General features: G+C 32.8%; 1 protein-coding gene across 1 annotated transcript in view; it reads right to left on the bottom strand.

Annotated features, from left to right (window-relative positions):
• Positions 1–17,724, bottom strand: part of LOC306647289 (dynein axonemal heavy chain 12-like) — a 332,440-nt gene that overhangs the window by 287,119 nt on the left and 27,597 nt on the right. Inside the window, 6 exon segments of the mRNA XM_079116520.1 lie at positions 12,102–12,193; positions 12,982–13,138; positions 14,046–14,234; positions 15,856–16,051; positions 16,251–16,409; positions 17,061–17,133. Coding sequence (XP_078972646.1) covers positions 12,102–12,193; positions 12,982–13,138; positions 14,046–14,234; positions 15,856–16,051; positions 16,251–16,409; positions 17,061–17,133 — 866 coding nt within the window.

The raw sequence follows: 17,724 nt of genomic DNA, 5'->3' as shown, positions 1-17,724 counted from the left end.
AATATCCAGTATAATGCCACTTACAGCATAACAATCTGGACACTTCACTAGGTGAAATTTCTGTCAATAATTATTTTAAAAAACTATGCCCAGGGCTGGGGTTGTAGCTCAGTGGGAGAGCGCTTGCCTAGCACATGTGAGGCACTGAATTCAATCCTCAGCATCACATAAAAATAAATAAATGGAGTTATTATGCCCATTTACAACTAAAAATAATTTTTAAAAAAATATGCCAAGAGCCAATTCATTTCTATTTAGAAAAAGACCTATATCATGTGATAATTTATGTAGCTGACATATATTTGCTTTATCATTACTGATGCCTCATTAAAGATTCTAGTTCACTATTTAGGAAAAGAAATGTAAGAAACTTTTTGATTTAGGTCAAAATAATCTAAAAGGAGAGAAAATTGGCACATTCTACTATTACCAAACATTCAAGATACTGGTATCAACTTTTTGTTGTTATTGTTGTTGCTACCAGAGATTGAACTCAGGGACACTCAACTATTGAGCCACATCCTCAGCCCTATTTTGTATTTTACAGACAGGGTCTCACTGAGTTACTTAATGCCTTGCTTCTGCTGAGGCTGATTTTTAACTCGCAATCTTTCTACCTCAGCCTCCAGAGCCACTAGGATTACAGGCATGTGCCACTGCGCCTATCAACTTCTTAATACCCAAATACTGGGATAATTTTTTTCTTTTTTTTTTTTTTTTTTTTTTTTTTTTTTTTTTTTTTAGTATTGGGAATTGAACTCAGGGGCACTCTAGTACTGAGCTTCACTCCCAGTTCTTTTTATTTTATTTTTATTTTTGGGAAAGGGTCTCACCAAATTGCCAAGGTTGGCCTCAAACCTGCAATCCTCCTGCCTCAGATCCTGAGTTGCTGGGATAACAAAACTGGCAGGGCATGGGGGTGCATGCCTGTAATTGCAGAACTGAAAGTTCAAGGCCAGCCTCAGAAACTTAGGGAGCCCCTAACTCAAAAAATAAAAAGGGTTAGGGATGTAGCTCGGTGGTAGAGCACCCAAGATTCAACCCCAAGTATTCCAAAAAAGAAAAAAAAAAAAAAAAAAAAAAAAAAAAAAGACATAAAATGTAACTACAAATAAAGAGGGACACTTCAAAGTGACAAAAGAGTCAATCCACAAGAAAGATATATAACATTTACATACACATTTACACCCAACAACAAAGAACTAAAATTCATGTAACAATAACTGAGAGAAATGAAGCCAAAAAAAAAAAAAAAAAAACAATTGTACAATAGTTGAAGAGTGCAATAACGCACTTTCAATAAAAGATAGAACAACTAGGCACAAGCTCACAAAGGAAACAGAAAACTTGAACTGGAAGGGACTCTTAATAACCAAAATAATCTTTAGAAAAGAAAACAAAGTAGTAAGACTTATAATTTCTGATTTCAAAATTTATTAAAAAGCAAAAACAATCAAGACTGTATTGGCAAGACAGAATATAGATCAGTAGAACAGAATTGGAAGGCCAGAAATAAAACCTTGTGTATATGGTCAATTGATTTTTGACAAGGGTACAAAACTATAGACATATTAATAGGAACTATTAGGTTTAAGGCTGTATATTGTTTACATTAGGTACTGTTAATATTGGTCTTGCCCTTTCTTAAAGGCAAGATACTGAAAGCTTTCAGGGACACGCTAAGACTACAGGGTAAAAACTATACTGCATCAGATCGATAGCACTAAATGAGAAAATACACAAACAACATGAAAAAACAAGGGGACAAAGCACCTCAAACAAACCAAGATGTTCCAACAATAGACTCCTCAGACAACACACTAGAAGAAACATCAGAGAAGGAGTTTAGAAAATATATAATTAGACTCATCTTTGAAATAAAGGATGGCATTGGAGAGAAGTGAAAGATCACTTTAATAAATAAGCAGAGATTATAAAAAGTAATCAAGCAGAAATCCTCTAAATGAAGGAAACAATAAACCAAATTAAAAGTTGAATGGAAAGTATCACCAACAGACTAGACAACTTGGAAGACAGAACCTCGGACAATGAAGACAAAATCTATACTCTTGAAAATAAAGTCAACTGCACAGAGAAACCATAAACAGAATTTCCAAGGAATATGGGATAACATGAAAAGACCAAATTTAAGATTTATTGGAATAAACAAAGGCATGGAGATACAAACCAAAGGAATGCACAATCTTTTCAATGACATAATATCAGAAAACTTCCCAAATCTAAAGAATGAAATGGAAAATCAACTACAAGAGGCTTACAGGACCCCAAATGTACAAAATTACAGCAGCCCTATACCAAAGCATGTTATAATGAGAATGACTAACACAGAGAATAAGGATAGAATTTTAAAGGCTATGAGAGAAAAAAATCAATTTCATATAGGGGGAAACCAATTCGGATCTCAGTTGATTTCTCAATCCAGACCCTCAAGGCCAGGAAGTCCTGGAATAACATATATCAAGCTCTAAAAGAAAATGGATGTCAACCAAGAATTTTATATTCAGTAAAATGAAGCTTCAGATGTGAAGATGAAATAAAAACCTTCCATGATAAACAAAAGTTAAAAAATTCACAATTAGAAAGCCTTCACTACTGAACATTCTCAACAAAATATTCCATGAGAATGAAGCAAAAGAAACAAAAACAACACCAACAAAGGGAGGAATTACACTAAAGGAAAGGTCAATCAAAGGAGAAACTAAGCAAGTTAAAAACCAAAATGACCAGGAATACAAATCATATCTCAATAATAACCCTGAAAGTTAATGGCCTAAACTCATCAATCAAAAGACATAGACTGGCAGAATGGACTTGTTAAAAAGACCCCAACAATATGCAATCTTCAAGAGACATCATCTTTTTTTTTTTTTTTTTTTTATTCGCGGTGCTGGGGATCGAACCCAGGGCCTTGTGCTTACAAGAAGAGACATCATTTTAAAGGAAAAGATATCCACAGACTGAAGGTGAACGGTTAGGAAAAAACATATCACTCACATAGACTGTGTAAACAAGCAAGGGTTTCCATCCTCTTATCAGAAAAAGTGGACTTCAAAGTTGGTCAGAAGGGATAAAGAAGGACATTTCATTCTGCTTAAGGGAATCATACATTGACAAGACATAACAATTGTAAATTTATATGCCCCAAACAATGGAGAACCTACATACATAAAACCAACCCTTCTCACTTTCAAGAATCAAATAGACAACAACACAATAATAGTGGGTGACTTTAACACATCTCTCTCACCATTGGATAGATCTTTAAGACAAAAACTAAACAAAGAGACTATAGAATCAAATGATATAATCAATGATTCAGACTTAATGGACATATATAGAGTATTTCATCCATCATTGAGTCAATATACTTTCTTCTTAGCAGCACATGAATCCTTCTCTAAAATAGACCATATTTGTATGCCACAAATACAAAAATATAGAAATCCTACCCTGTATTCTATTAGACCATAATGGAATGAAACTGGAAATCAACAATAAAATAAAAAATAAAAGCTACTCCAACACCTGGAGACTGAATAACATGCTATTGAATGGCGAACAGATAGCGGAAGAAATAAGGGAGGAAATAAAAAAATACTTAGTGGTAAATAAGAATACCAATGCAACATATCAAAATCTCTGGGATGCTACAAAGGCAATATTAAGAGGAAAATTCATTGCATTAAGATCATATATTAAAAGAATAAAAAGTCAACAACTAAATGACCTAACATTATATCTCAAACCCATAGGAAGAAAAGAGTAAGTCAACACCCAAGAGCAGTAGAAGACAGAAAATAATTAAATCAGAACTGAAATCAATGAAATTGAAACAAAAGAAACAATTCAAAAAAATGACAAAACAGAAAGTTGGTTCTTTGAAAAAATAAATTATAAACCCTTAGCTACATTAATGGAGAGAGAGAGAAAATTCAAATTACTAATATTCATGATGAAAAAGGAAATATGATGAACACTTCTGAAATACAGAAGATAATTAGAAACTATTTTGAAAATTTATACTCAAATAAAATAGAAAATCTCAAAGACATTGACAAATTTCTAGAGACACATGATCTATCCAAACTAAAGCAGGAAGACATACATAACTTAAACAGATCAATTCCAAGTAATGAAACAGAAGATGCCATCAAAAGTCTCTCAACCAAGAAAAGCCCAGGACCAGATGGATTCTCAGCCAAGTTCTACAAGATCTTCAAAGAACAATTAACACCAATACTCCTCAAATTATTCCATGAAATAGACAAGGGGAGAACCCTTCCAAACTCATTCTATGAGGCCAGTACCATCCTGACACCAAAACCAAAAACACATCAAGAAAGAAAACTTCAAACCAATATCACTGATGAACAGAGATGCAAAAATTCTCAATAAAATTCTGGCAAATTGCATACAAAAACATACTTAAAAGATAGTGCACCACTATCAAATGGGTTTCATCCCAGGGATGAAAGTTTGGTTCAACATATGGAAATCAATACACATAATACAACTTAAAGACAAGAATCATCTGATTAACTCAATAGACGTGGAGAAAGCATTTGACAAAATACAGTGCCTCTGCATGTTCAAAACAGTAGAAAAACTAGGGATAGCAAGAACATACTTCAACACTGTAAAAGCTATCTAGTCTAAGCCCATGGCCAACATCATTCTAAAACTGGAACAAAACAAGGATGCCCTCTTTCATCACTTCTATTCAACATCATCCTTGAAACTCTAGCCAGAGCAATCAGACAGACAAAAGAAATTAAAGGGATATGAATAGGAAAAGAAGAACTCAAACTATCACTATTTGCTGAGGACATGATTCTATATTTAGAAGATCCAAAAAATGCCACCAGAACTTCTAGAACTCATAAATTAATTCGGTAAAGTAGCAGGATATAAAATCAATACCCATAAATCAAATGCATTTCTATACATAAGTGATGAATCCACTGCAAGAGAAATTAGGAAAACTATCCTGTTATAGCCTCAAAAAAAAAAAAAAAAAAAACACTTGGTAATCAAGCTAACAAAAGAGGTGAAAGACCTCTACAATGAAAACTACAGAACACTAAAGAAAGAAATTGAAGAAGACCTTAGAAGATGGAAAGACCTCCCAAGCTCTTGGATAGGCAGAATTAATATTGTCAAAATGACCATACTACCAAAAGTATTATACAGATTTAATGCAATTCCTGTTAAAATTCAAATGACAAAAGAATGACATTCTTCATATAACTAGAAAAAGCAATCATGAAATTCATTTGTAAAAATAAGAGACCCAGAATCGCCAAAGGAATCATTAGCAAGAAGAGTGAAACAGGAGGCATCACAATACCAGACCTTCAACTATACTACACAGCAACAGTAACAAAAATAGCATGATACTGGCACCAAAAAAGACATGTAGACCAATGGTACAAAATAGAAGACAGAGACAAACCCACATAAATATAAATATCTCATACTAGACAAAGATGCCAGAAACATACATTGGAGAAAAGATAGTCTATTCAATAAATGGTGCTAGGAAAACTGGAAATCCGTATGCAGCAAAATGAAATTAAACTCCTATCTCTCACCCTGCACAAAAATCAACTCAAAATGGATCAAGACCTAGGAATGTGACCTGAGACCCTTCGCCAAATATAAGAAAAAGTAAGCCCAAATCTTCATCATATTTGCTTAGGACCTGACTTCCTTAATAAGACTCTTAAAGTGTAAGAAATAAAATTAAGAATCAATAAATGGGATGGATTCAAACTAAAAAGCAGCAAAGGAAACAATCAATGTGAAGAGAGAGCCTACAGAATGGGAGAAAATCTTTACCACATACACCTCAGATAGGGCACTAATCTCTAGGATATATAAAGAACTCAAAAAACGTAACACACACACAAATCAATAAATAGGCTAAGGAACTGAACAAACACTTCACAAAAGAAGAAATACAATTGATCAACAAACATGAAAAAATGTTCATCATCTCGAGCAATTAGAGAAATGCAAATCAAAACTAAGATTTTATTTCACTCCTGTCATAATGGCAATTATCAAGAATAAAAGCAGTAATAAGTGTTGTCGAGGACATGGAGAAAAGGTACACTCGTACATTGCTGATGGGGTTGTGAACTGGTGCAGCCACTCTGGAAAGCAGTATGGAGATTCCTCAGAAAACTTGAAACAGAGCCACCATTTGACCCAGCTATCCCTCTCCTCACTTTATACCAAAAGAACTTAAAATCAGCATACTACAGTGAGGTAGCCACATCAATGTTTATAGCAGCTCAATTCACAATAGCTAAACTATGGAACCAACCTAGATGCCCTTCAACAGATGAATGGATAAAGAAACTGTGGCATGTACACACAATGGAATATTACTCAGCCTTAAAGAAGAATGAAATTATGGCATTTGCAGGTAAATGGATGGAACAAAAGGATATCATGCTAAGCGAAATAAGCCAGTCCCAAAAAAACCAAAGGCTGAATGTTTTCTTTGATAAGCAGATGCTCTACATTGGGGGTGGTGAGAATGAAGGAACTTTGGATTGTGCAGGGAGAAGTGAGGGAAGGGGTAGGGCAGTAGGGATGGGAAGGATGGTAGAATGAGACAGACATTATTACCCTATATACATGTATTATTACACTATTGGAGTATCTCAGCAGCATGTACAGCCAAAGAAATGAGAAGTTATGCTCCATTTGTGTACAATGTATCAAAATGTATTCTATTATCATGTACAACCAATTAGAACAAAAAAAAAAGTCTTAGCTCATTACATACCTAAAAATTACTGCATCAGGTCAAAATGGATCAAAGATAGGAATGTAAAAGCCAAAACTATAAAATTCTTCAAAGAAAACATAGGTGTAAATCTTCATAACTTCATGAACCTTGAAAGCATTATACTAAAGAATCCAGGCACAAAACACAATGTAATTTTACAAAATTATGTCCACAACAAATGTACAAACATATAAAGACGGAAAATATGCCCCAACTTGGGGTTGAGACGGGGAGTAATAGCTACTGGGCCTGGGGCTTTTTTTTAACTGTTTTTAAGTTACATTGTAATGATAATTGTAAATATACTTAAAATATTGAATTATACTTTAAGAGGGTGAATTGCATAATGTGTGAATTACACCATAGTAAATCTGTTTTTAAAAATGAAATATAGAGAGTATTCATATCAGAAAAATACTTCAGATTAAGGATATTTTTCTGGAATATGAGGGGCATTTCAAAATAATAAATGGAGTTCATCAACAAAATTTAATCCTAAATGTATATGTATCCAGAAATAGAACTTCAGCAGTCTATGGGGAACTGAATCCTAAGTGAACTTGAAGCATGATTCTGTCCTCATTTGAGCTTCATATGAAACTTTAGCCTCAGCTGACAGGTTGACTGCAACCTGATGAGAGACCTCAAAACACTGTCACCTAGTTAAGTCAAGCTATATTTTTTTTCAGTGCTAGGGATTGAACCCAGGGCCTTGTGTTTACAAAGCAAGGACTCTACCAACTAAACTATATCTCCAGCTCTCAAATTGGATTCTTGACCCACGAATACTGTGAGTTAATAAAGTTTGTTATTTTTAAGCCACTAAATTCCAGAAGTAATTTGGGTTTATCTTAGGTAAGCAACATTGAGTTAACATCCAAGTATCAATAAATGAAATTCAAACCATGCTAAGGTTTGGATATGAGGTGTCCCCCAAAAGCTCACATGTGAGACAATGCAAGAAGGTTCAGAGGAGAAATGATTGAAGACTCAACCTAATCAATGATTTAATCCCCTGATAGGGATTAACAGTGGGAACTGAAGTGGTAGGGTATGGCTGGAGGATATTAGAATTGAGGTGTTGCTTTTAGGTATATATTTTGTATCTGGAGATTGGAGACTCTCCCTCCCTCTGTCTCTCTGTCTCTGCTTCCTGATGATGTGAGCTGCTTCCCTCTGCCATGCTCTTTTGCCATGATGTTCTGCCTCACCTCGAGACCTGAGGAATGAAGCTGGCCTTCTATGGACTAAGACCTCTGAAACTGTGAGCCCTCTTCCTCCTCTATAATTGTACTGGTTAGAACCTTTTAGTCACAGCAGCGAAATAGCTGACTAAAACAAACCATTAACAGTAACAAGGAGAAAAACCATATGATCTTTTCAGTATATGCAGAAAAGGTACATGACAAAATTCAGCACACTCCCATGATTCAAAACCAACCAATGAACCTACCTCCCTCATGGCAAATCTGGAATAGAAGGGAATTTCATCTACCTGATGAAGAGCATTTACCAAAAAATCTATACCTAAGATACTTGATGGTAAAATTCTGAGTATGTTTCCACAAGATCACAAACAAGACAAGGATACCCTCTCTCACTGCTACTATTCAACTTTAATGGCAATCCTACCCAGTGCCAATAAAGCAACATAAGAAACAAAAGATATTCATATAGGAAAGGGAAAATAAAAAAGGTTGTATGGTGTACATATATAGAAAATCCTAAGGAAACTTTTAAAAAGCTGTTGTAGGATCAATATGCCAAAAGTGTTTGTATATACTAGCAGTGAAAATGAAAACTTTTATTTAAAACAATGTCATTTATAAGATATTTGATGAATGAAAACTATAAAATGTTGTTGAGAGACATTAAAGAAAGTCCAAATAAATTAAAATACATACTACATCTGTGTATTGAAGGATTCAATTTTAAGATGGCAATTCTTTGATTTAACAAATTTAAAGCAATCCTAACTAAAATCTAGCTAGCTTCTTTAGAAACTGACGGGTTACTTTAAAATTTTTATGAAAATGCAAATAACCTAGAATAGTCAAATAATTTTGAAAAAGAACAAAGTTGGAGAATTTATACTATGTAATTTTAAAATTTACCATTAAACTTCAGAAATCAAGACAGTGGTACTATAATTAAAACAGATATATAGTAGAATGAATTGGACATAACTTTCCTGTTTTCACATATGAATACATGACCAGTGTAACTCTACATTATGTACAACCACAAGAATGGGAAGTTATACTCCATGTACACATGATGGTCAAAACACACTCTACTGTCAGGTATAACTAAAAACAACAACAACAACAAAAGCTCAAAATGCAGGGGAAGATGAGAAGTTGCTTGTTTTCACAGAAGAAATTGGTACTGTTTTCTTGTAGCTAGTGGCCAAAGCAACTACAATTACAGTTGTTCCTCCTTATCTGTCAGGCATACATTCCAAGATATTCCTTGGATGCCTGACACTGTAGGTAACACTGAGTTCCACAGACATTTTTCCCCATATTTAAAATAAAGTTTAATTTATAAATTAGGCACATTAAGTGATTTAAAACAACAACAACAAATAATAATAATAATAATAAAATGGAATAATTGTAAAAAACAGATATATAAATCAATGGAAAAGAATAGACTAACTAACGGACTCATAAATGTAGTCAGTTGATTTTCAGCAAAGATGCCAAGATAGTTTAATGGGGAGAAGATAATATTTTCAATAAACAATGCTGAAATAGCTGGATATCCATGTAGAAACAATAACAACAAAAAATCAAACCATGGACCATATCCTATTCCACATGAAAAAGTTAATTTATTGATTGATCATAGACCTAAACATAAAAACTATAACTATAAAATCCCTACAAGAAAACACAGAAGCAAATCTTTATGATCGCGGGTTAGGAAAAGATTTCTTAGGACACAAAAAGCATGATTCTTAAAGAAAAAACTTGATAAGGTGAAAATCATTTTAATTTAAAATATTTGCTCCTTAAAAGACAGAATTGCAAAAATGAAGAGTCAAGTCATAAGCTAGAAGAAAATACTTGCAAAATACATTTCAGATTGAAAAACTTTGACCCAGCATAGATAAAACAACCTTTAAAACTCAACAACAATAATTATTATAATACCACCCAATAATGTAGATCCACTATAGTTCAACAATAAAATTTAAAAATCCAATTTAAAACGTGGAAACTTAGAATACATTATTTTTTAAAAGGTACCCAGGTGAAAAGTAACTTATTAAAGATACTCAACAGCCTTAGTCACCAGGAAAATGTTAAATTACAATCACAATGAGATCCCAACGTGCACATAATAAAATGACTAAAGTTAAAGGTTGGAAAGGATGTAAAAGAACTGGAACTCTGTGCTGGTTAAGACTGTAAATGGTGTAATTGCTTTGAAAAAATACTTAGCAGTTTCTTTAAAAGTTAAAGATACACTACCCATACCACCCAGCAATCCAACTCCCAGAAGAGAACTAAAAGCATAAAGTTCACACAAAGACTTATACACAAAAGAAGATAGTAACTTCATTCATAATAACCAAAATCTGGGAACAACCCAGATGTCCATCAAAAGGTAAATGGCTAAACAAATTATATATCCATACAGTGAAATACTACTCAGTCAAAACAAACAAGGATTCAGATAACAAATTTCAAAAAAAATATTCCAATAAAAGCAACCAGATACAAAAGAGAATGTATATACCATTCTATTTATATGAAACTTTAGAAAAGAAAGACATAAACTAATAGCTGTTGCCTGAGGTCTGGATAGAAAAACTGACCAGGATAGAGTAGGAGGAAACTTTTTGAGGTAGTGAAAATGTTATATATCTTGGCTCTGGTAATGGTTACATGGGTGTGTAAATTTCTCAATATTCACGTATCTGTACAATCAAAACAAATACATTTTTTTGTAAGTAAACTTAACCTCAATAAAGTTTATTTTTTAAAAGTTATTCATTCTTGAATTAATGAAGGCTAGAAAAGGGTAAATTGATCAATAAATGTGTAATTAGGTGAATACAGTAAAATGCTAAAAATCTAGGAGATATTCCCTATAAAATTCCATCAACTTCTCTATATGTTTAAGATTTCTTAACAAAATATTAGAATAATTAAAATTTATAAATTGTACATTAAAAATAGAGGCCTGGGGTGTAGTAGCTCAGTGGTCGAGTGCTTGCCCAGCATATGGAAGGCTCCAGGTTCAATCCCTAATACCACAAAAGAAGAAGAAAAAAAAAAAAGCAAAAATACAACCTAAACAGTCAGTAGAGAGATGATGAAGAAATAAAGAAAAATAAGCTCAGTTTTAACCAACAGAATAAGGTCCATTGAGGAGGTAAGAATCTTTTCTATGCAGTTTTTTCCCCCACATTGCTGCTAGAATTATCTAAAGCTCAAATCCAAGTGCATTACTTCCATGGCTAAAAACCTTCAGAACAAAGTCCAAATTCTTTTTTTTTTTTTTTTTTTTGAAAGATGCTGTTTTTTTTTTTTTTTTCAGTTGTCCATGGGCCTTTATTTATTTATATATATGTGGTGCTGAGAATTGAATCCTGTGCGTCACACATGCTAGATAAGCACGCTATCACTGAGCCACAACCCCAGACCAAGTCCAAAGTCTTGATCAAGAATTTCCCATGTGACTCCAATCTACATTTCCAACCTCCTCATACTCTGAATCTGCCACATACAGTATTCCTGTTGCCCATTCTTCAGCTATTTTTATTTATTTGATGTTCTTTAAAAACCTTGGAATACTTTAAGTCTTTGTTCATGCTTTATTCTCTTTCCTTCTGCATCTATAAATGTTTACTTCAATGCCTAGCTCACTTTTCATTTCTTTCATGAATCCTTCAATTCCCAAAGCAAAAGCAATCATTCTGTCTTCTGTATTTCCAACACATTTTGACCATCTCTTCTTTCCAGAATTTATCTCATGTCATACTACTTCTTTCTATATCGAGATTTCAAGCCAAATTTAAGCCCCTGAAGATAGTATTTATGTATTATTTATTTCTGAATCACCAAAATCTTAGTAGGTATCTGAATGTGATAGGGAATTTTTTGTTAAAGCAATGGATGAGTAAATGTATGACTAAAAAAAAAATCACTAAGTAAACCAATGGTTTACCAAAATGGTGTTTTGAATAAAAATTCTATTTAACTTAATTAAAACAGAATAATTTAGAGAGAAATTCAGAGCATTAACGAAAAATGGAATTACTACTTACCTCTGTGTATTCATCAAAAGTATGATCTTCTGCCTGAAAATTCTGTATCATCTTAACTGCAGTACCATCAAGGAGCCAATTATATTTTTCAACTGCAAATTAATAAGTTAATTAAAATCTTGATAATACTCTTTCAAAAAGGTAGTGTGCTTCTTTATACTTTTTTATATGACCATAAAATAGGGTTGACTACTCAAATATTATTAATAATCAACTATGAATATACATGGATTACTGAATTTAAAAGAATGGATAGAATAAAATAAAAGACTTAATAAGCAAATGAAGTTAAGTATATTTTTTAATAAGGGCAACAGAATATTTGAGACTTTTAAATTAATTTAGAGATACAAATGATTAGTAAGAGATTTTGGTTAAAAGACTGTCAAATAACAATTATCCATCCTGATCTCAAACACACTTGGGGAGAAAACTACACACCAATAAAATTTTCCCCAAGGCTTTTCAAAACTATTTTCAGTAATTACCTTGGTTTTTACCCTTGATTTAACTTCCTTATTTAAATGTCTACCCTTTCTACCCTTTGATTTTATCACACTTCTCCTGCTAACATTCATCATTTAGACTGGCAATAAAATTCAAATTTGGGAGGTTTGATCATTGACTCTGTCAAAAGCAATAACTATGCTCAGTTCTGGCTCTTCCTGCTCTTTCATAACAACACTAGATAACCAAATATCCAATCAAATTCTAATTAAAATAAAGTGTTAAAAAAGACATAATATTAAATATTTCAGGTGGGGTTGTAGCTCAGTGGTAGAGCACTTGCCTTGCATGTGTAAGGAACTGGGTTCAATTCTCAGCACTGCATATAAATAGTAAATAAAATAAAAATAAAAATTAAGTATTTCAAATATACCATATGTCTCGTAATGTTTCCTTGCACCTTGTAAGTTCTGATGTATTGCCACCTTCAGTGTATTAAGAGCCCACTGTAACACATGTTCAGGAAGTTCTGTGTCAAGATTTACAGGTGTTGAAGTTCCTGATAGCCAAGAGGGTACTGTTTGGATATTCTAATACAAATACAAATAAAAATGTATGTAATAAACATCTAACTGTGCAATTGATCTATATGGATATTTTATTGTATATTTTTTAAAAATTCTTTTTAGATTTCCATGTCCAAGAAAAAAAAGAACTCAGTGCAAAGTAATAATTTAAAAGTGACAATAGCATTTAGTTCAACATAAAAATTTAAGTTGGGTTAGTTTTCTATCATTACACAAATATTTATTAATTATAACGTCAAAGTGATTATACAGCAAGTTCTAGAAAGAACACATATGGATTAGATCTTGTTCTTAAGAAGTTCATTATTCAGTCAGGTGTGGCAGCACACATTTGTAATCCCAGGGATTTAGGAGGCTGAAGCAGGAGGATCCCAAGTTTGAAGTCAGCTTCAGCAATTTAGCAAGGTCCTGTCTCAAAATAAAAAGGGTTTGGTAAAATGTCCCTGGGTAAAATTTCCAGTGCCAAAACAAAAACAAAAGAACACGTCACAATTTAGTAGGGTAAATATGCCATGCACAAAAATTCAGTTCATTACTATAAGAAAAAACTCAAACAAGGATAATGTCATTTTCAACCAGGAGACATTTTCAAAGAGAAAGGGCTTTCTAACTGAAAATAACTTGTGAGGGAATGGGGTTGTAGCTCAGTGGTAGAGCACTTGCCTAGCACATATAAGGCATTGAGTTTGATCCTCAGAACCACATAAAAATAAATAAAGAAAATAAAGGCACTGTGTCCATCTACAACTAAAAATATTAAAACATAAATAAATAAAATAACATGGGAAGAAAATAAAGCAGTTAAAGCATTTTATGTGTATAAACACTTGATAGAGATTCAACTCAAATAATTTAAAATTCCTAAACAGAGTTATATAAAGAAACCTGATAGGTAAGGATGATGTAATACCTGCAGAGTTTCAGCTATTCGTTCTACCACACTCAAAACAACATCTTGCAAATCTTGAAAGGTAGGATAAAATTCCATTTTATCATCATCAAATGTCAATTCCATCTTAAATATTGGCAACCTTTGTTGATCTTCTGAGTCAAAGAGTTTTACAAATGCTTCTACAGTTCTTATTAAGAGATCCTTTAGCTGCATGACATCATAGATTACTATTAATTTAGAAAGTACAAAAATCAACTTTAAAATTATTAAATTCTTTTACATATTAAATCACTTTATCGATCCATTTAGTCTTAGAATTATCATTCAGCAAATACATTTTTAATAAATACAGTCTAATACAGAATAAATAGAACAATATATGCAAACCACACTTTTTAAACAAAATTTGAAAATGGCAACACAGAATTTTCCAAATCTTTTAGTAAGTCTGTCCCTGGCACACAAAACATTCTAGAAGACCAAACAACATGATGAAGACTGTGCATAAAGCAGGTCTGACCCTTGAAGGTGAGTGGGTGGTATGCAATTAGAAGTGGTGTGCTAGAGCTCCTGTTGTCAATCCTGTTGTCACAAAAGTCAATTATTAAATATTCAAGAATTGTGAGAGCCACTTGCTAAACACTAAGCAACTAGAAATTATGGTGAGAATATTTACACCACAGAAATCATCAAACACCAGAACTCAGGTGGTTATTTACTCTGAAGAGTCAGATTTCTAGCAAACCATTAAATGAAGGTAAAGTCACTGGAACTTAGATATATACACAATATATTTCTAAGTATGAAAAGTGCAATCTTATATTGAACCAATTGTTGGAAATGTAGACCAACAAACAAACAAAAATAAATGATCTTCAAAATGCTCATTTCTTTACTGTTTACCAAATAATCAGTCCTTTTAAGAGAGTAAAGGTGGAAAGGAAACCATATATAATATACAGATATTAAACATGTATATTATCCGTTTAAAGATATAAGACAACATTCATGGAATCTTTGGCGATGTTTACCAAAAGGGAAAGTTCTTAGTCAAAACTGTTTTTCTAGAATTGTTATGTCTACAATAGTGAAAACTTGAGGAGCCTATAAATATAATTGCATGAAGTTAATATTCTCTGTCATTCAAAGATGATGAATAGTTGGGTACAGGGGCACATGCCTGTAATCATAATAGCAGCTCAGGAAGCTGAGGCAGAAGAATTTTGAGTTCAAAGCCAGCCTCAGCAAAAGCAAGGCACTAAACAACTCAGTGAGACCCTGTCTCTAAATAAAATACAAAATAGGACTGGGGATGTGGCTCAGTGGTCAAGGGCACCTGAGTCAAAAAATAAAAAATAAAAAATAAAATAAAATAAAACCTCAAACAACTTGGAATTTTATAACTTCAAAAATTTATTTACTAGGTAACTCCTTTGGTTAACATACTCCAATAAAACTAGACATAATTAGCTTTTAGCCTTAAAGCATGTGTCAAGTTAATCACTCATAATATTGACACATACTTCTAGACTTTCCTCTCATTTTTATTTAAAGTTATTTATTTTTTTCAGTGCTGGGGATGGAACCCAGAGTCTCACACTTACTAGCAAGCATTCTACCACTGAACTGTATCCCTAGTACCCTCTCATTTTAGATTGCTTCAGAAATTATTTTTTGATAAATTTAAACAGAATTATAATAAAATATTTTCTTAATTTATTTTAAAATAATTACTTAGCACTATGTTTTAATTAATTTTAGAATGTTATCTAAAATACTGAACTAATTTTAACAGTGTTATCATTTAAGATACATAAAGTGTATTTACCTGATTTGACATAAGTGTAGAAACACAGCTATAAAATGCATCCAACTTATCAGACTTAATGCCTTCTAGTGACTCCTTCTTAGTAAAGAGACTTATAACCTGTGGATACCATGTATTCATTATCTTCTCTTCTGCCTTTTTAGCTTGAATGGATAGGTCAGTTTTTAGTGATTCACAATCAATTGGACCTTTAGCTCTATTTTTGAGGAAGAAAAATGTCTTTGAAGCAAAAGACATTGGTTTTCATACGCAATTATTGAAATAAGACAACTGTTTTTAGTTCTAAAATCTAAAGAAGTATTTCAAAGATTTTTGAGTGAGTTTAAAAATTATACAGTCAAAAATGTCAAGCAAGGAGACATTCACAATGTTAATTAATAAATATAGGATTTTACCTAATTCCTGTTACATCCAGCAAAACTGTATTAGCAAATGTTGTATAACCAAGGTCCAGTAATATTTTCATAGTTGGATGAATAATGTGCAAATTAGATGCTATTTGATTTCTTGCCTGCACATAGTTGCAATGCCAAGGATTGGAATAATCTAGTCCTCTGGAAAAGCAAAACACCATATCGAATATGATTAAAACAATACACTCTAGTGTTTGCTTCACAACACAGACAACATTAGCATGGCTCCTGATTAAGGATGACATGCAAATTTGTGAAGTGTTCTATATATATATATATTTTTTTTTTAAATACACCCTAAATGTTAGGAAATGTTTATAGCATGGAGAAAAGTGGATTGAGAAGAGGGAATTGTGGTCAGCAATAGAAACCTTAGAAGATACACATTTAATAAAAACACACCACAATCTCAAAAGTGCATTATCTGGTGACAAGAGAGATAATTTGTGAAGAAGGTAGACTTACAGGTCAGGCTTGAGTGTCCTAATTTCCACTGTTCTTTGACTCAGTTATCAAAGATAAAGATGAAAGAATAGTCTTTAGGATTAGGAATGAAAGATTGAAAAAGCTGTCTGGCATACACCAGAATTTACTTGAGGACAAGATGAACAACACATTCAAAAATGTACTCCTAATTATGTAAGAAGAACTAGATAAGCAAAGCATAGAGGATACCTTTGGGGGTTTTGAGATGTGTTTCAAAATACCTTTGAGCTTCACAACTGTAAGATCAGTTAATTTTCAAACTGTAAAAAATTAGATGCAACACTGCTTTTAAAATAATTTACTCACACAGGGGATTCAGGTAAAGGGCCTCCTTCATCTTCAAGCCATGTAACTGGTGGTTTCACAAGAACACTCTGTACTAAAATATATGTATGTATTAATATTTCTTGAAAATCCTTGCAAGAACTATTCATATCAAAATATCTAATTTATGATATGGGATGGTAGTTTACTATGCATTAAAATGAGAAAAAAAAACTTCAGAACAAAATCAAGCCTTTAATACTATTTTAGCCATACTTTGGAGGTGTATTCAGTTATGGGAAAGCTCTTAATTCTCAGTTCTTTGCATTGTCTACTCAAAGGTCCCTGGTATGGCCACTTAAGAAAATTTATTGCATGGTGGTTACCAGGGCTGGAGGGAAAACGGGCTAGGGAGATGATGGTTCAATGATACAACATTCCAGTTCTATAGGAGGAATAAGTTCAAGAGATCTATTGTACAATATGGTGACTGCAGTGAAAGACAATGTACTGTACTCTTGAAAACTGTTAACAAAGTAGTTTTTTTTTTTTTTTTTTTTTTTTTTTTTGCAGTGCTGGGGATTGAACCCAGGGCCTTGTGCTTGCAAGGCAAGCACTCTACCAACTGAGCTATATCCCCAGCAAAAAGGTAAATTTTAAGTATTTTTACCACATACACAAAAAAATAAGTACATGAGGCAATGCA

Source organism: Sciurus vulgaris (genome assembly GCF_902686455.1).
Source record: "Sciurus vulgaris genome assembly, chromosome: 16".
Taxonomy (NCBI): domain Eukaryota; kingdom Metazoa; phylum Chordata; class Mammalia; order Rodentia; family Sciuridae; genus Sciurus; species Sciurus vulgaris.
The sequence above is the reverse complement of the archived record's forward strand: the minus strand, read 5'-3'. Positions and strand labels throughout refer to the sequence as shown.